The sequence below is a fragment of the Miscanthus floridulus genome, chromosome 12, assembly GCF_019320115.1.
Source record: "Miscanthus floridulus cultivar M001 chromosome 12, ASM1932011v1, whole genome shotgun sequence".
Taxonomy (NCBI): Eukaryota; Viridiplantae; Streptophyta; class Magnoliopsida; order Poales; family Poaceae; genus Miscanthus; species Miscanthus floridulus.
Genome location: NC_089591.1, coordinates 48,186,643 through 48,208,507, shown reverse-complemented (window position 1 = coordinate 48,208,507; position 21,865 = coordinate 48,186,643). Strand labels below are relative to the sequence as shown.

Here is a 21,865-nt window from a genome sequence, read left to right as displayed (position 1 = left end):
TGACCAAACGACGAATGCCATAATTCTTTTAAAAAAAACTCAAGGTATATCGAAAGGAAAGTTCTCTATTTTAGTTTTGAGGTGAGGTAACCTGTATTTATATATCATGCTCATTGGCACTGAATGTTATTATCATTCGGAGATGGATTTTCATATGAGAGTGGACCTCTTCACCTAGCAACACCCCCATTACATAAGGAGAGAATTTCCTCGTTGCCACTAAAAATTGTAACATTTCTTTTATTACCATCAAAATTTTCAAATTTCCCTTACTGCCGTCAAATAATTTTTGTGTTTGCCTGGTTACCATTTCCGTCGCCTGCACTTACCAACGCCGTTAGATGGGGCAACGCCATGTCACGCGCGGCGAACCTCTACCGCTCGCTTTCCGACGCCGAGGTGGCGCGCCTGCTGGGCCCGCTCTGCCTCGGCTCCCACGCCGTGCGCGCGCTCGTCCTGGGCGACGACGCGCGCCTCCTCGCGCTCGCCGAGAAGCTCGACGCGCTCAACCGCGTCGCCGTCGCCTCGCGCCTCGGCCGCCGCTCATGGGCTTCGACCACGCCTACGCAGACCTCCTCGCCGAACGTCCAATAGCACGGTGACATCACTCGCTCCACCGTCCACAATTGGCGGCTCCGCTCGAGCCCCGGCCATGGAGGCGTGGGCGAGCTGCAGCCCGGCCACGCGCGGCGCGGGGGCTCCGCTCGAGCCCCGGTCATGTCGGCACGGGCGAGCTGCAGCCTGGCCACGCGCGGCGCGGGGGGCGAGCTCGAGCCCCAGCCATGGCGGCGCGGGCGAGCTGCAGCTCGGCCATGCGCGGCGCGGGGGCGAGCTCGAGCCCTGGCCATGGCAACGCTGGCGAGCTCCAGCCCAGCCACGACGGTGCGGGGGCGAGCTGGCGTCGCGAGCTCTGTTTCTTCTCCTTCTCCTCCCTTCGTCGCGCGGGGCTGGGCACGAGGCTGCACGAGGTGTTGCGGGACGGGGCGCTGGCCGCCAGGGCTGGGTGCGGTGGCCGGATGTGGAAGAACGGACGGTAGCGACCGGGTGCGGAAGAACGAACGAACGGGAGGTGGAAGAAGGGAGGAAACTGCCTGCGTCTCGCCTGCCGCAGCCGTAGTTGGACGTCAGGCGGCCGAGCGCGGACGGGACGGAGGTGACAGCAACAGTAACATAGGTAAATGGTAGGGCCCAACTGTCAGAGACTGTAACTTAATAGGTTTTAACGGTAGTGGCAACTAAGGAAAAATAAAAATTATTTGATAGCAGTGAAGAAATTTTATAAATTTGGATGGCAATGAAAGAAATGCTATAATTTTTAGTGGTAATGAAAGAATTGTCTCTTACATAAGCGGGTGATAGGAGAAAACTTTACAAACAATTGTCTTTCAAACTGGTGATCTTAATTGTTACTCCATCTGTCCTGTCCTGAAATACAAAAAAAAAATCCTAATAAGCATTCTAAAACATATTAGTACTGGCACGATCGGGAGCGCCCGCTGCGCCGGTTCGCGTGACTACTATATTCAGAAGACGATGATTGATAGAATAATGGTATACACTATATTTTTAAATTGAGTTAGTGGTTCCTTCACATGTAATTTCTCATAATTTAGAATAAAATTTAAATGCTTGTATACCTTGTACTATCTTAACGCTGACGAGTGCCACAGAAATTCAAATGGAAACAAATTTTATCAGGATTTACAGAGGTGTGATAATCAATTATTACCTGCCGTCGTCCCTCGTTTTGTTAAGGATCACCGATCCTTCTTCTCCCTTCGTCTTCATCTGCACAAACCAGGCACAGGCAGCAGCCGGAGCGCACCTCCTGTCGGTGCCTCCTCCGTCCTTTCCGCTTCCTCCTCCCCACCACAGCGCCTTGCGGCTGCCCGCGTCGGCACCTCTTCCGCTTCCTCCATCCCACCCCAGCGCCGTGCCTGCTCGTCGCTGGAGCCAGCAATTTTCTGTTCATCTTCTCTACCACGGGCTGCAATCCTATTGCTAGTACTACAGTACAGTGAGGGACGGGCTGGGAGATGGCGCTCCTCGTGAGGCCCCTCTAGGTGGCGGCCCTCCTCGGCCTTCCTGCTCGGGCGGGCCTCGCCGTTGCTACTCCAACGCCTCCACATAGGGCGGCATCCATCCGCTCCTTGTCCTCCTTGCCGATCTATACCGTAGTTCGCCACCAGGTAGGTCATGCCCCGCATGGCAAATGCAATGTTTCGTGTTTCAGCTATTTTTTATTTTTGTTTCAAATGTTTCATCTGGATGTTGCAAAAAAATAGATATGAATGTTGCCTATGTTTTCAAGTGTTTCATCTTGAGTTGCAAAAGTAGATCTGGATGTTTCATATATTGCAATGACAAAATACGCATGTTGCAAGTTTATGTTTCAAGTGTTTCAGATGCATGTTGCAAACGTTTCATATAAATGTTTCAAAAGTAGATCTTGGTATTGCACATGTTGCAAATGGCTACATATGCATGTTTCAATCGCATGTTAAGTGTTTCATTTGTGTTCTGGATGTTTCAAAACTAGATCGAGCGTTGCACATGTGGCAATGTAGCCGGTGGCCGGTGGACAGCGGCTTGCCGCATGGCTTCGGCTCCTACCTCATGCGTTCCTCGTGCCGCGCACGCATCGCCATGTGCTCTCTTCTCTCTCCCCTCCCCTCCCCTCCCTTCCCTTCCCTTCCCTTCCCTTCCATCCATCTCGTCATGGCAGTTTGAGCTCGTCTGACGAGCGTGTGGATGTCGGATAGGCGCAGCAAAAGGCATGGGCACGGGGCGGGTGGGCAGGCGGAGCAGCGCAGGTGGCGGGGTAGGCACGGGCGTCCGGACGTACAGGGGCTAGCCACACCCTTGTTCTTATCATCCCACAAAGAATTTTCGTTGATCGGACTAGGACCCTTCCGCCTAGCAACATCGCATTCATCCTCCAATAAAGACCGGTAGACCACAGTAGCCCAGCCGAGTTCCAAAAAAGAAAAGAAAAAAAAATCTCCAGCCAAGGAAATTAAAGGTGGGTGCATATATTGCTGGGGAGGCAGCGCTGTGCGCTAACCTGTATTTATCTATCAGGCTCATTGTCACTGAATGTTATTGTCATATTTTCTTATCAGAGTGGACCATTTTCACCTAGCAACACCCTATTACATAAGCGGCTGATAGCTAGGAGAAAACTTTACAAACAATTGTCTTTCAAACTGGTGATCTTAAATGTTATTACTCCATCTGTCCTGTCCTGAAATAAACATATCCTAATAAGAATTCTAAAACATCTTATGAGAGGTAAAGCGAATGTCATATGCAAATGCAATATTTCCTTAATCATTAAAATAGATTGTGATTACTATATTTAGATGATTGAATATTGATAGACATTAATGGTATACATGTGAATAGTATATTTTAAACTGAATTAATGGTTACTTCACATGTACTAATTTCTTATAGTTTATTTAGAATAGATTTTAAATGCTTGTATACCTCGTATTTCAGAGGGGCTATCTTACGAAGTCGCCCCTGCCATGCGCTTGTCGTACCTGGACGCTGCCCGAAAAGCTCTCCGGGCCACGCCTCCACCGCCGGCGGGGTCTTCGGACGCGGCGCAGAACGCAACCACCGTGGGGGGTAACCACCCGACGGCTGCCAAGGGGAAGCGTCGTCATCGGCATAGGACCTGCACGCCCGATGGTCGGAGGAATCCACCATTGCAGGCTGCGTGAGTGCCCACGCAGCGTCGCCTTGGTCCACAGCCCGCGGCAAGAATCCCAGTGCATCAGCGCCTTGGCCCACGGCGTTGGGCGTCCGTGCCTGTCACGTCTCGGCAGCCTCATTAGAGGCCCAACGTCGACGCTGATGGATTCCAAATTGTCGAGGGGACCGTAAGCGGCGCTGTCCGGGGAGAACAGCACCCAAATGCCACCGCCCCGTCCCACCAGACCTCGTGGGTCTCTGCTTCAACTGCCTCGCGCACGACCACGTCACCGCTCAGTGTCGCTCTCGGTCCCGTTGCCTCTGTTGCCGGGGGACCAGCCATCGAGCAAGGGTGTGCAAGCGTGGTTGTTCGCCGATGTGCAAGCGAGGCCCTTCGCCGGCGTGCAAGCCTTCAGCGCGTCGCCCCAGCCGGAGTGTGGAACGTCGCCCTGCTGGTTCGAGGCGACCCAGCTTGTCGCCGGAATGTCGCGCTGCGCCAGGTCTGACACCCACAACGTCGTCGCCTTGTCGTGTGCAACGGTCGATCGCACCGTCATCGTCGCCACAACAGCACCACAACAGCAGCCAGCCGGTATCACCACCTCTAGGTGACGTTGATAACCGTCCCAAGATCGAGGTCTTCGTCGTCCAGAGGAACGTGGAGCTCGCCGCGTCTGGAGCGGACCTCTTCCTTTGTTCTCGTCACACTCGTTGGTGGAGACCAGCCAGCCGTCACGCCGGAGGAGTTCCATGCACACCTTTCCTCGAGGTTCCGTGTGTCTGTGGGCGCGGCTGGGGTCTTTGCTTGGCTTGGGGGCCCCTTGGCACACGTGTGTCAGCTAGATGGCCACTCTAGCATCGCTATGCAGGGAATACAAGCGGTGCACCCTGAGCCCGAGCTCGTAGTGGACCGTTGCTTGGAGGTTCAGCGTTGGGACTTCGATCCCATGCTGGTTGAGACGGAGGCATGTCTGACCAAAAGGCCACATCAGGCAGGTCCCACGAGCCAGACTATGTCGGAGGTGGGCCAGACGAGTGCGGCTCGGGCCAAACCTCACCAAGGCCCTCGCTCTTGGTGCTAGAGCAAGCTAGAGGATCCCCACCCCCGGTCCAGGTCTACTTCCCCGCCAACCAGGTAGGTGTAGACGGAGGTGGCCTAGCCACACCGGCTATTGGTGCCAGTGCGCCTGACGCGATGGCCGCAACGTCGATCGAGGACTTCATCGTTGCATTCAAGAAGCCGTTCACGATGCATGTCTTGTCGTCGCCTCCACGACTGCGGCTAACTCGGGCGGCCAGAGGAAGCTGGATGCTCGGAGCTCGTCCCAAGAGGAGCGCTAGGCTTGCCGCCAAGAGTAGGCACAGGGAACAGAAGCCAGAGGTTCAAGCGTGGAAGGTGATGATGAAACGTCTGGGCCTTGAGATATAGACTGAGCTACCTGATGAAGCCTCATTTGAGGAATTCCAGACCGCCTTTAAACTCTCCCTGTCGACGTCAACGCGGGAAGCTATGCAGGTCCTCTTCCCAGGCAGGAACCCGCGGGCCTAGACGCTCGCTTTTGTCTTGCTGTTTTGGTCGCAAAACACCTTTCCTATGTAATTTTTTTCTAAGTGTATCCAGTAGCTAGGTGGTAAGGTGCATTGTGTCACGAAGGTTCGTCGCTTATGTGATCGCGCATGGGTATACTGATAACTATTTTCCTCTTAATGAAAAACAGACGAATGGCCCCATCGTGAAAAAAAAACTATCTTAAGGTGTGCTTAATGTTGACGGAGTATCCTCAAGCGCGCTGACGAGTGCCACCGAAATTCAAATGGAAAACAATTTTTCCAGGATTTACCGAGGTGTGATAATCAGTATTTACATGCCGTCATTCCTCGTCTAGTTGTTCTTATCATCCACGAAGATTTTTCATTGGTTGGACTAGGACCCTTTCTGCCTAGTAAAATCACATTCATCCTCCTTATTCTTATACCTTTCATTCCACGGAGGATTTTCTACCCTGTTCGTTAGCCATATTTATCAATCATGATACAATATTTTTCTCTCATAACAAAACATCATTCAACTTATAAGTCACACAACCAATGAAGCGAACATGGTTTTCATCGATTGGACTAGGACCATTCCGCCTAGCAACATCGCATTCATCCTCCGACAAAGACCAGTAGACCACAGTACCCCTGCCGAGTTCAAAAAGAAAAAAGAAAAAAACTCCAACCAAGGGAATTAAGGTGGCTGCCCATTGCCGGGGAGACAGCGCTGTGCGGTGGCCGCTGCTTATCCTTGCATCCTGGGAATCTGCTGTCGCCATCACGGCGATCGGCGATCGGAACCGCCGCGAGAGTCAAGCGATCAGGTAGTCCAATCCAAGACCAAGAGGATGGATTATAAACTAACGGCCGTGTGTAGAACTCTTGTATTGTATTATAAACTCTTTCTTCTAATACAATGATATGTTCACTCTTACGTATTCGAGAGAAAAAAAGACCAAAAGGATGGATAGATTTTTTGTTTTTTGAGAATCAAGAGGGATGGATAGATCGACGATGGCTTTACGAGGGGGCAAGACGAGGACGGGTGGGCCCGGGCCACAGCTCTCACTGGGGCCCTGCCAAATGACCATTAGTGCGTAGGCCCACCGGACCGTGTCAGTCGAACCCGAGCTGTCTCAGCCGCACGTCTCTCATTTGTCCTGGGCCACTTGCTGCCGGTTCGGTTGGCTGGTTCATATCGTTGCTGGTTCATGAAGAAGTACTGCTGGCTGGTTTGTGTGAGAGAAAAATACTGTTCCGGCTGAAAATTTACGATCGTTTACGACAAGCCACGGACAAACGAACAGGCTATTGTCTTCCTGGCGATTTTTCTTTCTGGTTTCCTCCGGATCGAATAGTCGAGCATAACGGGTTGTTGCCCAAGGTTTATGGGCTACCAGTTTCTAAACAATCCTTTGATTTGTTTTGCGGTAACTCAGGGTGTAGGGTGTGTAGCGGACGGACGACTGTGATGGTGGGCAGCCCGCGCTAGCCCAAATACCGTCGTCAACAGTAATTCTTATGTGCTCATCCACTCGCACTCGCCCCTAACCGTTAAAAGAAAACTCACATCATGAAGCGTCGCCTCGGCAACTGCACTCTCCACCACCCCTCCACTCCGCCAACCGACATCTCCACCACGCCAAAGCGCAGCAGCCCGTCTTCCTCCCTCTCCACCGCGCCTCTCGCACGCCGCGACCTTCTAGAGAACGTGGACTTGCCGCGGCCTTCTCCACTGGACTTGCCGCGTCCTTCTCCACCGAAGCGGCGAGCTCCCGCCGGCGACCTCTACACCAGTGAACTCCATGCGCCGACAGGCCTCCATTTCCCAAACAGCAAAGAGATGTTACGCTAAAAGCATGTGTTGCAAAAGTATGTTTCAAGTGTTTCAGATGTATGTTGCAAGTGCTTTTATATCAATGTTACAAAAAATAGATCGAGATGTTGCACATGTTGCAATGGCTATACACGTATGTTTCAAGTGTATGTTTCGACTGTTTCATCTGTTTCAGACGTATGTTACAAATGTTTTTTATCTGGATGTTGCAAAAGTAGATCTGGATTTTGCATATATATGCATGGTTGTAAGTTTATGTTTTAAGTGTTTTCAGTTGCTTTAAACGTATGCTTCAAGTGTTTTATTTGGATGTTGCATATATTTTGCAATGGCTACATACGTGTTTTTCTGGTGTTTCAGACGTATGTTGCAAGTGTTTTAATTGTTTCAGACATATGTTGCAAGTGTTTCATCTGAATATTGTAAAAGTAGATCAGGTGTTGCACATGTTGCAATAGGACCCACCTGCCGTCGTGCATGCGCGTGGGAAGCAGAGGGATGGGAAACAGAGGGGATGTCGGTAGAGGCAGGGCCAGTCCCGTCTGTGCGTGCAGCGCGGGTTATCCCCTCTGTTACCGGTGGAACCAAATAACTTTTATAGGCTGGATGAGAGTTACGGGTGGAACTAGATAATTTTACAGGCCGGGTGGGAACTGCGTCCGGACGCCTCTTGGGGCCCTAGCGTCTCCTTTGTTTTGTATACATAGGCTGCCGAGATGTTGGCCTGCTAAAATCAATTGGAGGTACATAGTACGTGGTAGCCTGTTCTATGTTTTTTTTAAGGAGATGCCCCCTACTAGGATTTATTAAACAAGAAATAAATAGAGGTTCTTTTTTGGGGTGTTTGTTTACTTTTCCCCTCTTTTTCCCAACCAATGTCTTTTTTATAGGAATTTGATATTTCTATTACTCAACCATGTCGGCTAAATCGTTTGACACCAAGGCCCCATTCGCTGGTCTGAAACTTGGCTGAAACTGGCTGAAAAACACTGTTCCGGCTGAATTGTTGTGAGAGAAAAACACTGTTCCGACTGAAAAAAGAAGCCGAACAAGCCATTTTTAAGACAAACGAACGGGGCCCAAGTGCATATACAATCCGACACTCCGGCCATGCCTGTTCGTTTCGGCTGAATTGACTTATAAGGCATGGGCTAAAAGTACTGCTGGCTGGTTTGGTGTGAGAGAAAAATACTGTTGGCTGGCTGATAAGACAAGCCAGATTTAGGCAGTTACAGCCTGCCCGATCAGGCTAGTTCATGACTCATGAGCTACTTGATTACATTCACGTTGGTACATACCTAGCTTGGAAAGTCATCAAGTTTTCCGCTATGAACTCCTTCAATTCATGCACCAAACAGCCTACCAAAGACAGCCTGAATTCATCCCCTTGCACCGCCCAGACCACCTGTTGCGCGTCAGTTTCCAGGCACACATTGTTCATTCCCAGTGACGCTGCCGCCTTCACCCCTTCCATGCAAGCAACTAGCTCCATGTGTAGTGGGCTGCTAGCAAAACGCAGACGACCTGAAGCTGATGCTGATTGAACCACTCCTCCACTGTCATACCCCAAGCCACCTTTCTTGTCAACTTCTCCGAAAGCGCAATCGACATTTATCTTCAGTATTCCATTTCGTGGTCGTTCCCATCTCCTTGTTCGGATGTGGGCCGGGCTCTCAAACTTTCATGGGCCGGTGTGTGGAGATTGTTGACCTCCATAGCTTGCTTCCCGCTCAAATTTGCTCTGCCATCTGGTGTTCGCCGCTGTCCACCGTCTCTCTACGGAGTTCCTTTCATGCCACCAGTTATTTATCAGAAACATCACCTTCAGCTGGGCCTCTCCATCTATCGACAGGATTGTTCTGACTATCTCCTTTGCATCCTGACACACTGACCAACCTTTCCCTCAGCTTCTCAAACCCCGCACTTCTCCAGACTGCCTTCACTTGTTTGCATTTGAAAAATAGATGGCCTCCGCCATCCTCCCCAGCTCTGTTGCACATCACACATCTTGATTCAATCCTCACACCCCGTAATAGGTTTACAATACCGTAAGAAAAAATCTCGGTCCTCACCCATAAGTACGAAATTTCAGAAATATCGGATCAAATTTAAATAAATTCAAATTGAGTTTATTTTTTAAAAAAATTAGCATCATTTCACTAGAAAAACTCTCTGATCCATCATCCATCACAAATTTATATAACATCGGCGAAATAACACAATATATCACAGAAGTAGAGCCACGGTAATACAACGGGCTAACGGTGGGCGAGCTGCATACGCATATATGCTAGTGCCGTCGAATGTGTGAGTAAGAAAATTAAATAAATTTGAAGAAATTAGGGCTTTAAGAGCATCTCCAAGAGTTCCATAAATATTCCTCCTAAAAAGTCCATGTTTCCCAACTCCTAAAAAGGTTTTATGAGAAAAAAAGGTCATCTCCAGTAATTTCTAATATTTGACTTAAAAAAAAATCAAATGGTGGTCCCACTATACGAACACATATGCAATGCAGGCAATCAGCATTCATGTCAAAAGCACAGGCTATCTACAGGCATCAGGCGGCAGCAGCAGGTAGGCATCAGCAGGTGGTAGGCATCAACCAAGTCTTCCCGCCCCCATAATCAAGTATGTGCTCAGGAATAATAGGTCTGTGACCTGACTAGAATCTAATGCAACGGCTGGTCCTTAACCGACACAGGCGGAACAAGTGTAATCCGAGCCTCGCACAGATGCCAAACTAAGTCCAGATCCAAAGTACCATTTCGTCCGGTCTCCAATTATCATTCATATATATTCCACGTGATAGTAATATAATAACAACAATAATATCTTTTCTATCTATCGCGAGTGGTAGGCAATCACTCGACTTCTATCGGAGTCCTACAACATAGCAATCTACACGATCCTGTTATACCAGTAAGACTTATAGGATAAGGATATATATATATATATATATATATATATATATATATATATATATATATATATATATATATATATATATATATATATATATATATATATATATATATATGCAAGTGGTTTTCATTCAACTACTTAAAACTTAATGCACAAGCATAAGATAAAGTGCAGAATAATAGGGGTTATGCACCGGGGCTTGCCAGGGTAAGATATAACCAAAAGTTAGCATTTCATCAAGGTGACACGATCATCAAGGCACCATGTTTTCCGCTACCTCGGTCGACTCCATGATCCATCATTGTTCCTATTATAGTATACGTGGATGCAACGCAGAGACGCAATTAATCAACGGTAACCGCAAATCTTAAATATACAATTACGCTCCGTAAGCTAACGAGCTAGCTTTAATGACTAACGTGCTGGTCTATGTATCCACGTCGTCAAGTAAGGCTTTGTATCCAGAAAAATGTTTTAGTTCTAAAATCTCAAGGTGTTTTGGCATTTAATTGACTAAATATATATTTTTGAACTATGACTCATTTAGCTACCTTAGCAAACTAATTATTATGAAGCTACAAAAATTATAATGAGCACCTAATAATGTTAGAGATCTACTGTAAAAGTTTTAGAGCCAACACTATCACCAATTTATCACAACAATTCCTACAAGTTTATATTTTGACAATATTAAGTATCTCAAATTAATTATATAGCTCCTAAGAATATTATAAAACTATGTGAACAAAATATACTAGCAGATAGATCATGATTTTAGGAATATGACAAAATTGGTTTCACAATTTTTGGTTAACTACACAATTTTATATTGAATTTATAAATTTACCTTAGAAACTAAATTAGACAATGCTTTAGAAATCGAAAAGGGCCGGCGGCAACCACTTTGGCCCAGCAATCCAACGCGGCCCGCGCGCGGGCGTGGCCACGCGCGAGTCGCGATGGCCCAGTGCGGCCCAAGCCCAGGGCGCCCGCGCGCACTTGGCGTTTTGTAAAAGAGGACTCACACAATTAGAAAATCAAACGACACAGTGCGGCACTGTTCCACTAGTCTCGAGTTTTGCACAAAGCACCCCGGAATACCTCTTCTTCGCAACGGTCGGGTCCCAAACGTGCCTGTGCGCGTCGGTGCAGCCCCGGCCAGCACCGCCCGACCACGCCGGCCTACAGAGGCCCACAATGATGCGTCTACTAGACCAACATGGACCTCCGAACCTACACACAAAAGTAGAAGGCGATGGCACGTTCAAAGGTGTACTAATCCCACCTATCCATGTCGATGGAGGATCTGCGTGGTGGCGCGAGTGCTCCGGCGAGTCTACACCCTATCGGACGGGTCGTGATGGCGGAGAAGGGTCAGAGACTCACCGCGGTGCGCGCTAAGGAGATGGTTGAAGCAGGGGAGGGTCGAGGCGGCCCGACCACGTGCGCCCGAGCACGACGATGACGTTTCACAGCGGCATCGGCGCATCACCACGTCGCCGATGGGTTTCCTGGCCAAATCAACGCGAGCATCGGATAGAGGAGGTCAAGGTGAGCCTAGAAACGCCACCAATCGAACCCTTACCTCTGGGTTATGGACTTACCCCCAAACCACATGTCACGACGGCGCTCATGACCGGCGGCGGTAAAATGCCAAATTGGCGGCCCACAGTGCACCGACGGACTAGAGAGAAACCAGGCGCTTAGCCAACCTTCTAAGCTATCCACAGGAGCGAGGGATTTCGCTGCGAAGCTATAACTTGGCAATGGGAAGAGGGAGACGTGATGGTGGCTCCACGCACGGTGAGGCGGTGGAGTGGTCTACGAGCGAACCGAGCAGTTAAGGTGAGCAGCTCCGGTTGGTGGCAAAGCGAGCACGTAGTATAGTTGACGAGACGGGAAGGGTTGTTGCGAAGCGCATGACATGAAGTGGCAAGATCGAGCGGGGTCGCTGGTGGCAGCTAGCGGTAGAGCAGAGCAGAGCAAGGAGGCGTCCGTCGCCACTGTGACCGGGGTCATCATCGCGGTAGGTGAAACAAACGGCGGGGCAACCGGTCGAGCCACGGTAGCCGCAGCAGCGCGGCACGGCGGCAGGACGGCCAGGCGCAAGTGAGCGGCGGGCGCGGCGGTAGGACGGCCCGGCGCAAGTGAGCGGCAGGCGCGGCGGCAGGACGGCCCGACGCAAGTGAGCGGCGGGCGTAGCGGCTCGCGGTGTGCCCAACGCGGCTAGGCTGTGGCAGCAGCAACCGCCCAGCGTGGCCATGTGCGCGCGCGCCTAGCGCACCGACGCCGCGACGTCGGGGTTGGACGGCCTGGTGACCGCGCCCTACATGAGAAGACGGCCCGAGTTAGTGTTATGCATGGATTTTAAAGTGTTCGAAACGTCTAAACCGTTGATCCAATCCGCAAACCACTTTTGCTATACCTTAGAGGGTAATTAGGCTACTAAAACAAGCCATAATACCACCCTACTCCTTAACCCAATTTCTCTACAAAAATTGCTAAACATCACAATGCCTAACCTTCCAAAAGTTCATGAAATTTTCTGTGTTAAATGGATTTCTATTTCTAGTTGCACTTTAAAGCTATTGAATATAGTACTTAACAGCATTATCTCTCAACACGAAGTATTTCATTGCCATCTACAAATCTCACATTTCAAACTTTATTAAGGTGTCACGTACATGTTCTATAGTATTTTTGTTAAAATTTAAATGATAAAATAGCATTGTCTATTATCATTTCAGACTTATAAGAATTCCATGTCCGATTATTACTAACCTCCCCTAACACTTTTGATTGAATTTTTAAAAGATCTAAACCTTGCCGGATTCAACTAACAATTGTACCATGACCTACCCCATACTACACACTAACTCTTAGAAATAAAATATCTAAGCACTTCCTAATTAGTTTGTCCAATATAGTTCGCCAAAGAATGATACTTTTAAACACACGTTCAAGCGTTTGCCGGCAACGAAATGACCCTTCTTAAATCCCAAGTTTGATTTTTTTGAACTTCCCAAATTACTAACTAATAGTATTTATTCTCCAAAAATTAATGTTGCATTTCCATCTACTACACTTACACTCTAACTTTATTCAAGTGCTACATACAAATTATATTTAATTTTTGTTTATAAAAATTGCTTCCGTGCCAATGTTTAGAACTACTTATTCTACTCTTTGCGTTAGGATTTTTCATCAACACATATAGGCATTTAAGTAACTAACTCACTATATTTATAGATCTATCTCTCATGCCATAGTCTCAGTGCTTAGCGAGCTCGTAACACCTAATATGTTACATTTAGGGAACTCTTGGAGATGCTCTAATAAGACTAGGATACGGAGGATCACTTTATTGTGGTTTGGTGTAATTTTGGAATGAAAGATGAATTTAACCAAAAAAAATTAACTGATATAAAAAATTTTCGGACCTCAGCGAAAAAGACGATACTTCAGAAATTTTGGCGATATTTCGCTGAAATTGTAAACCCTCCCAGTCTGCTTAGATTTGAGCGTAGTGCCAGCGAGTTGTGAGACAGTCTTTTTGGCTGTTCCTAGTCTAGGTTTAACAGTAATTTAAGAAAAAAAACAATCTCAATGGAGGATGACGCTGACTGACCTATACTGCTGCTGCTGCAATTTCTTGGTAAGATACTGATAATTTTTGTATTGCCCTACTCGAGCAAGTCCGGACTTTGGAGAAATGAGCTGCCAATGTTATCTACACTTTGCTTCTTCAAGATCAGTCACCCCCATGCCCCAATTTCCCTTCTGTATGCCGCAGAGCAGTGCCCGAGGACGCGTAGGTACGCCCATGACGTATCCGCTACATAATCGCTGCGCTGGTGGGTCCACAATTTCTTGGTAAGATATAGACAGTTTTTGTATTGCCCGACTCGAGCAAGTTCGGAGAAATGAACTGCCACCGTTATGTACTCTTGCTTCTTCAAGATCAGTCACCCCCATCTTTACCCCAACAACGGCAAATTTCCCTTTGTTCTATGCCGCAGAGCAGTGCCCCTGTGCCCGAGGACGCGTACGCCCATGACCTATACGCTAAATAATCGCTGCTCTAGAGGGCCCACAAGTCGGCCACACAGCTCGCTCCCCGAGCGATAGCTACTCCTACACGCACCATGAACAAGAGCGTAGCACAGCTTTGACTTGCGAAGCAAAATTGTCCGCTTTTCTCCTCGCAAAGCAAAGCAAGACGATGTGTAATCTGCAATCCAGGAACACATGCAAACACATATCCAAAGTCAAACACGCGTAGCACAGCTGCACTTCATCACATCTGGAAAAACCATCCCGCATGTCGAATTTGATCGGCGTATAGTGAACTGATCGTGATCGATCGTCGCTGCTAGCTAGTTGTAGCCGATCGGCGGAGCGCGCGCGCGGCCGCCATGTACGCGCCCAAGCACCGGGGCCAGCAGCAGCACAGTATCCACGAGGGGATGGGTGGTACCGCTACCGCCAATGGCCACGTGCACCGGCCGGCGGCGCGGCCGGCGCCTCGGCGCGCCAAGCTCAAGATCCTGCTCGTCGTCATCGCCACCAACCTCGTCTCCGTCTACCTCTTCTCCGGCGCGTCGCTGTCCGTGCACATCCCGGCGTCGGCGCCGCGGATCCACCTGTGGGACTCGGCTGCGCTGCTGCGGGACCTCAACGCCACGCGCGCCGCGCTCGCCGGGGCCCGCGCGGAGCTCGCGGCGCTGCGGGCGCAGTGCAACGCGTCGTCGTACCTCCTCGAGTCCGTGCTCGCGGGCCTGGGCGCCGTGCACGGGGACACGCCGGAGGCCAGGGACTTCGGCGGCTGGCCCGAAGAGCCCCAGGGCGAGCTCAAGCTCGCCATCGAGCCCCACCGGCTGCCGCTCGGCTTCCACGCCAACTTCGGCACCGACGAGCTGTTCCCGGGGCTGGGATTCGCCTGCCGCAACTTCCAGGAGGAGCTGGCGCAGTACATGACGTACAACGTCAGCGGCGAGTGCCCCGACGACGACGCGCTCGCGCTGCAGCTGGCGCTCAAGGGGTGCGAGCCGCTGCCCCGCCGCCGCTGCAGGCCGAGGGAGCCGGCGAGGTACGTGGAGCCCTCGCCGCTGCCGCGGAGCCTGTGGTCCGTCCCGCCGGACACCACCGTGCGCTGGGCGCGGTACACGTGCAAGAACTACACGTGCCTCGTGCAGCGCGCGCGCACCAGGGGCGGGTCATACTTCTGCAAGGACTGCTTCGACCTGGAAGGGAAGGAGCGGCGGCGGTGGCAGACCGACAACGGCGGGCCCGGGTTCAGCGTCGACAGCGTGCTGCGGTCCCGGGCGCCCGGCACGGTGCGGATCGGGCTGGACATCGGAGGCGGCACGGGCACGTTCGCGGCGCGCATGCGGGAGCGGAACGTGACGGTGGTGACTACGACGCTGGACCTGGACGCGCCCTTCAACCGCTTCGTGGCCTCCCGGGGCCTCGTGCCGCTGCAGCTGACGCTCATGCAGCGGCTCCCCTTCGCGGACGGCGTGCTGGACATCGTGCACTCCATGAACGTGCTCAGCAACTGGGTGCCCGACGCCGTGCTCGAGTCCACGCTCTTCGACATCTACCGGGTGCTCAGGCCCGGCGGCGTCTTCTGGCTCGACCACTTCTTCTGCCTCGGCCCGCAGCTCAACGCCACCTACGTGCCCATCTTCGACCGCGTCGGCTTCCGCCGGCTCCGGTGGAAGGCCGGCCGGAAGCTCGACCTCGGCGCCGAGAGGAACGAGTGGTACGTGTCGGCGCTGCTCGAGAAACCCGTGACCTGAGCATCTCCTTGTCGGGGCGCCATTTCATTTGGCAATGCGTTTGTTGTTTGGTTCTTTCTTTGGTTTGCTGTCAAGCTTTAGCTGGGCGTGAAATTAATTGTTGTCACGCTGTCCAGAAAGATATATACTACTGCAGACGGGGTGAGAGTACCAGCGAAATTATGGCAAATTTTAGTAGATTCTTAAACATTTCATGAAATAATTCAGTGTTAATTCTTCTACTTGTACTAGGACATTGTCTGCTGCTACTCAGTTGTGGTGTATGCTGGCTGGTGTAGCCAGAGTGCTATCAACAGTTCACACTTCACAGCAACAAAAAAAGTTGATTCATTTCATCATGTCCTCCACTCGATCAACAAAAAAGTCGATTCATTTCATCATGTCCTCCACTCGATCAGTTACGCATACATCGATTCATTTCATCGTGTTCTTCAGCACAATGAAACAACCGTGACTTTCGTCGGCACTTCTGCAGTTCTGCCATCAGTGTGGGACTCCTGATGGCCTGGTAGTTCAAACAGTAATCACTAATTAATCAGTTATTGGCCGCATGAGCAGGAACCAGGAACACTTACACAGATGTTACCCGAATCTCGTGCCAGAGGAAACCTCCTCTATTCTGATATATGGAAGCCCTGTAACGTAACCTGGATGAATTTATATGGCGAGCACAAGCCATAGTGGAGCTACAAACATGCACTTCGATAACATAGTAGATTAATTAACACACACAATAACATCCATCCAACTCTGCACGCTGATATTAAAAGATCAATACATAAAAATAGTCAGTCTTTGGCCATATGAACCTGTAGCGGTAAAGATCAAGGCAGCCCGACATTGGGCCAATAACATCGCAGTAGCACAATAAGTATCATTTATGCTTGGGACCAGCAAGTGTTCACAGTACTTCCACCACGCAGAAACAACAAACTGTCTTGTTCCTAGCAGTATGTAGCAAGCAAGACAGTATGTTTTGTTGAATAAATTGAGAGGCAACATGCACAATAAACTGTCAAATATTGATTGAAGGACTAAATGTCTGAGGACATCGACATAACTGAAAACGAAATCAGAACAAACATGTAAGACTAGCTGCTTTCAAGCCATGATCTTGGCCGACCTCACATAAAGGCTGTCCACAACCTTCCCGACATTCGAAATGGTTTCAAGAGTGGCAGGGAAGATTTCCTCCGTCTTGGAATCCTCAAAGATAATGAGGCAGCCAGCACCTTGATCTAGAGTCCCAGCAAATTTCTTGTCGAGGATCATCTGCGACAGCTTTTTCTCAACATGGTCAACTGGCAATTCAATCATCTCGGCTATATGCGCAATCTCCACCCTTGAGTAGGGCTCAATCAACCTGCAGAGGTTCTGCTCCAAGAGCATATCATACAGAGAAGAAAGATGCCTGTGGACAATAGGGTCCTCCTCTAGCTGGGACTTGTAATCGCGAAGGGCAGTTTCAAAATACTTGAGAGATCTTTTAGAGTATGCATCAGCAACAGCCTTCATAGCATCAACATCAGGACCCAGATATTTTAGGCCAGCCTTAGATGAGATTATCCCTGCAACATCATCAGCTTGGTTAACCATTATATTGCACAACAGCATGTACTTCAGGCTGAAGATGGCCTTCGGGTCCTCCAGTGCACTGAAAGCTTCAAATGCTTCAAAGAAGTAGCTGTAAGCAGTCTTGTAATCCTTTTCTTCAGCATGGAGGATTCCACTCTGGAGATCAATAGTGCCTTGCTGAGCAGGTGGAACATAAATGGCATTTGCTGCTGTTCTAGCAGCAGTTAAGGAGGCTTTGGCCTTTGGCAGGTTTCTCAAGGAGAAGTGGAGTTTGCTTTCCAGAAGGTCAATGTCCACAAGAAGTAACTTGTCATCAAGCCTCCTGACTTCCTTGATAAGACTAGTAAGGAGGGTAAGGGCTTCAATATACTTCTGATTCTCTAACAGGAGAGCCGCCAACCTCGCCTCCACACGCTGCCGGAGGAAAGTACGCTTCTCTGCACGGGTCCATTCCACCATTTCCTTGCAGAGTGAAATCTGAAGATCAGATGTTCCAGGTATCTTGGCGACAGCATCAATTATTCCGCGGACAATTTTTGCAGTCTTTGCCTTAGGAATAACTACGAAAAATGGCCTGAGCTGGGTCAAAAGATTACGCAGCTCCTCAGTTCTGTTCTCTTTAGTGAGGTAGTTTGTAAGATTTGTAATTGCAACTTCTTTTGTTCCCAGTGCATCAGCAGAAGAAGATGGGTCCTGAATGACACGGTAAAGGATTGAAATGGACTCTGACGCATTCTTAGCCTCTTGAGCCTTGGCTAATGACTCAGTTGTAGCAGGAAGGTATGATGATTCCATTGAAGAAGACATGGTTACTCCCTACATACCAACATAACAAACATTAAGGTACCAACAGAAAATGAGCTAAGAATCAGCCAGAACAAAAGGAGGAAATCCTTCAAATTACGCATCAGACTAAATAATGCAACATCTGGAAAAACAAGCATTTATTCCATTAACAGCCTTGAATTATTATAATTGGCAGCAGCAAAGTTACACACTCAGAAGGAGAAGAGCATACCCTGGTTTCGTGCTTGCAAGAAATTATCAATTTAGCGAAGATCAATTATCTAGTTCCTGTAAGTGGAAGTTTGACACAGAAGCACAGAAATTATCACCAGAGAGATCACTAAATTGAAACACATCACTTAATACAGTCATAGGAAATTTCAACGCTGCCTTGACAGATAAACATATATACTAGTTAGAATTAAAAGATAGTAACACCAATGAATCAACGTCCCACATCACTAAATCGAAACACATCACTTAATACTTTGAGTCATAGGAAATTTCAATGCTTCCTTGACAGATAAACATATACTAGTTAGAATTAAAAGATAGTAACACCAATGAATCAACGTCCCACAAAACAGGAATGCTTCAATTAACCGGGGGAATCATAGGAGATATCTAACCACCAGACACCAGTACAGGGGATAATTAACCCTCAACCAGGAGATACAAGACCAAATCTCGATAATCACGCTGATTTTCACACAAATTCCTACAGCTGAGCCATAATCAAGCACCCTAAAACCACATCTAGCCAAATTAAAGTAGCAGAAATACATGAAAAAGACTTGAACTGCCAGCTCCACTACCAACAAAATCCAATCGGCTACTCTAGCACGCAGCAGGGGAAAGGTCATGGGTGTACACCCAACAAATTTTACCAAAAAAACCAAGTTAGTAGGCATAATACATGCATACACTTGTGATTAGATCAGATCTGATCGAATACAGATAGCCAAATAGCTTAAATTAGGGTTCGGCCGCTCGGGTGCTCAGTTTTGCACGGAAGGGAACAGAAGGGGCAGGCATACCTGGTGTGGTGAGTGCTCATCGCCGGCAAAGGGCTCAAGCCCGACGAGACCTGGGCAGCTGGGAATAGGGCGGCGGCGGTCCGGCGTGTCTTGGTCTCGGGCCAGGTGCGTTGAACGGGAGAAGAAAACACCTGTTGGTGGTGAATTTCATCAATTCAGGATAGCGATTCTTCCTGGGCTATTGGGCCGATTTCTCTTTGTTATTTCTTTTCGAAAAAAAGTCCACAGTACCTCATTAATTTATGCGAAAGTCCATTTTTTCTCTTGAACTCTGAAACCGGACAAAACACCTCCTCAACTTTTAAAACCACTCATCTTACCTCCCTGGCCCGGTTATAAGCGGTTTTGAAGACGGTTTTGTCTTTTTCTTTTTTATTTACTTCGGCTAAATATTTGAAAAATCATAGTAAATCATAGAAAAATCATAAAATGGAAAATCTAATTTTATTGGACTCCACGTGAGTAGATCTACACAGTGAACATATAATATGGTACGCTTCAGTACAAATTTTTTGTTGTAGCTTTAGATCTATGTTTTTGTGTAATTAAATGGAATAATTCATAGCTGCAGTTTCTATGGTCCAATTATGGTGAAATTTTTATGGTGGGCTAATTATTGTATGCTTAAACTGTAGTAAAAATTTCATACTCATTGAATCATATATAACTTAGTTATAGATTTTATTTAGGTTTATGCTTCTTAAATATAAATAAATCTATAACTAAGCTATACATGATCCAACCGGTATGAAATTTTTATTATAGTTCAATCGTACAATAATTAGTCCACCATAAAAATTTTATTATAATCGGACCATAGAACTGTAGCTATGAATTATTCTAATTAATTATAGAAAAACATAAATCTAAAGCCACAACAAAAATTTTGTACTACAGCATACCATATTATATATTCATTGTATATATCTACTCATATGGAGTCCAACAAAATTGAATTTTCTATTTTATGATTTTCTATGATTTACTATGATTTTTCAAAAATTTAGCCGAAATAAATAAAAAAGAAAAAGACAAAACCGTCTTCAAAACTGATTATAACAGGGCCAGGGAGATAAGATGGACGGTTTTAAAAGTTGAGGGAGATGTTTTGTCCGATTTTAAAGTTCAGGGAGGAAAGCGGACTTTTAAAAAATTGAGAGAGTAATGTGAACTTTTTCCTTTCTTTTGTGAAGGTGCATGCGCATGACTCCGGTGGTTCGCAAGGGAGAGCGACCCACGGAATAGGTTCATTCTTTTTCTCTTTCTTTTTCCCATGTCGAGGAGAATGAAAAGCGACACTCGTGTTTGGTTACGGTCATGCCGTAATCAGATACGGAAATACTCGGTGAGGCCTCCTCTCCCGGATGCTTCTTCCCGCACTCGTGGACATCGCCTGTCACAGTGTTCCTCACCACCGCGGACGTCTCCATTGCGTCGTCCGCCCGCTCCCTTGCTCTACTCTGCTTCGTCGTCGATGGTCACCCCACGTTGCTCCTGCTCCTGCCGCATGCTCCATTGCGCGCCCCGACTGACGGCATGAGCACCACTGCGCCCACGCTGTGTCTGCCAATTGGCCACTGAGGCCGCTACGCGCGTGCTCGCGCCCAACGACACCGACAGGCACCGCCAGCGCAAGGAGAAGCGCCAGGCCCTGGCGCGAAAGTCCTCTGACCCCGCTTCCTGCTACGTCTGCGGCGCCCCGATGCAAACGGTGGAGGAGACCACATCGGGATACGATGCATGTTTGAAGCATATATTTCAAATGTTTTAGATGTTTTAGAGGTATGTTGCAAGTGTTTCATACGGATGTTGCAAAAGTAGATCGGGATGTTGCATATGTTGCAATGGTTGTACATGTATGTTGCAAGCGTTTGTCCCAATATTCATCTATTTTCCAGACGTATGTTGCAAGTGCGTTTATCTGGATATTGTATATGTTTCACACATATGTTGTGAGTGTTTTATCTGAATGTTGCGTATGTTTGTAATGTTTTTCAAGTGTTTTTATGTGTTTTCAGACATATGTTAGTGTTTCATCTGTCTTGTATGTTGGAAGTGTTGTATCTGTATTTTTCAAAAGTAGATCGGGTGTTGCATCTGAGATGCATGTGGGAAGCGGGAGGAGGCGCGTGGCACGCGGCCCCGCGTGGGCACGGATGACACAGGCTCAGTCGAGCGACGTTCGGATGATATGGGCCCACACATGGACGCGCGAAAACGGACTGCAACCACGGACGTTTGGACATTGGTGTCCGTTCTTACGTCCGGTTGCTGACAGTTCGAATCAGATATGATGTAATCAAATACAGACCCATTCACCGTTGAATCCTTTCCTTCCTAAGCGGTATCGCAGTATCGACCGTGCTTCACAATACGTAACCACGCCAAACCAAAAACAACTCCCCCCTTCTTCCCCTGGCAATCTATTTTCCCATACCGTTTATATCCAGTGAGTGAACCAAACACTTTTTTTTTTCTTTATTCCTGTTTTTCTTTTTCTTATAATTGTTTTCATTATTATAACTCTTGTCATCAATAATCATTTCTATCTTTTTCATATCCACTAGTGAAGCTCTTTTTTCCTTTTTGTCGTTGGCCTAGGGATAAAGTTTGTTATTTATCTTTTTTAAATTATTTGTGTTCTAATTTAATTTATAGCCTTATTATTTCAA

General features: G+C 48.2%; 2 protein-coding genes across 3 annotated transcripts; one reads left to right on the top strand and one right to left on the bottom strand.

Annotated features, from left to right (window-relative positions):
- Positions 1–14,409: 14,409 nt before the first annotated feature.
- LOC136495345 (probable methyltransferase At1g29790) lies at positions 14,410–15,795 on the top strand. Its single transcript, XM_066491297.1, has one exon. The coding sequence runs from the start codon at positions 14,410–14,412 to the stop codon at positions 15,793–15,795; it is 1,386 nt and encodes a 461-aa protein (XP_066347394.1).
- A 955-nt stretch (positions 15,796–16,750) lies between these two features.
- On the bottom strand, positions 16,751–19,287 carry LOC136497954 (26S proteasome non-ATPase regulatory subunit 11 homolog). Of its 2 annotated transcripts, XM_066493862.1 has the most exons (3): positions 19,194–19,227; positions 18,389–18,444; positions 16,751–18,186 (listed from the first exon to the last, which is right to left on the bottom strand). In XM_066493862.1, exon 3 carries the CDS (start codon positions 18,175–18,177, stop codon positions 16,897–16,899), a length of 1,281 nt encoding a protein of 426 aa, XP_066349959.1. In that variant the 5' UTR covers positions 18,178–18,186; positions 18,389–18,444; positions 19,194–19,227; the 3' UTR covers positions 16,751–16,896. The 2 variants fall into 2 exon arrangements, with proteins under 2 accessions (XP_066349959.1, XP_066349958.1); XM_066493861.1 differs by having other exon boundaries at positions 18,389–19,287.
- Positions 19,288–21,865: the final 2,578 nt, after the last annotated feature.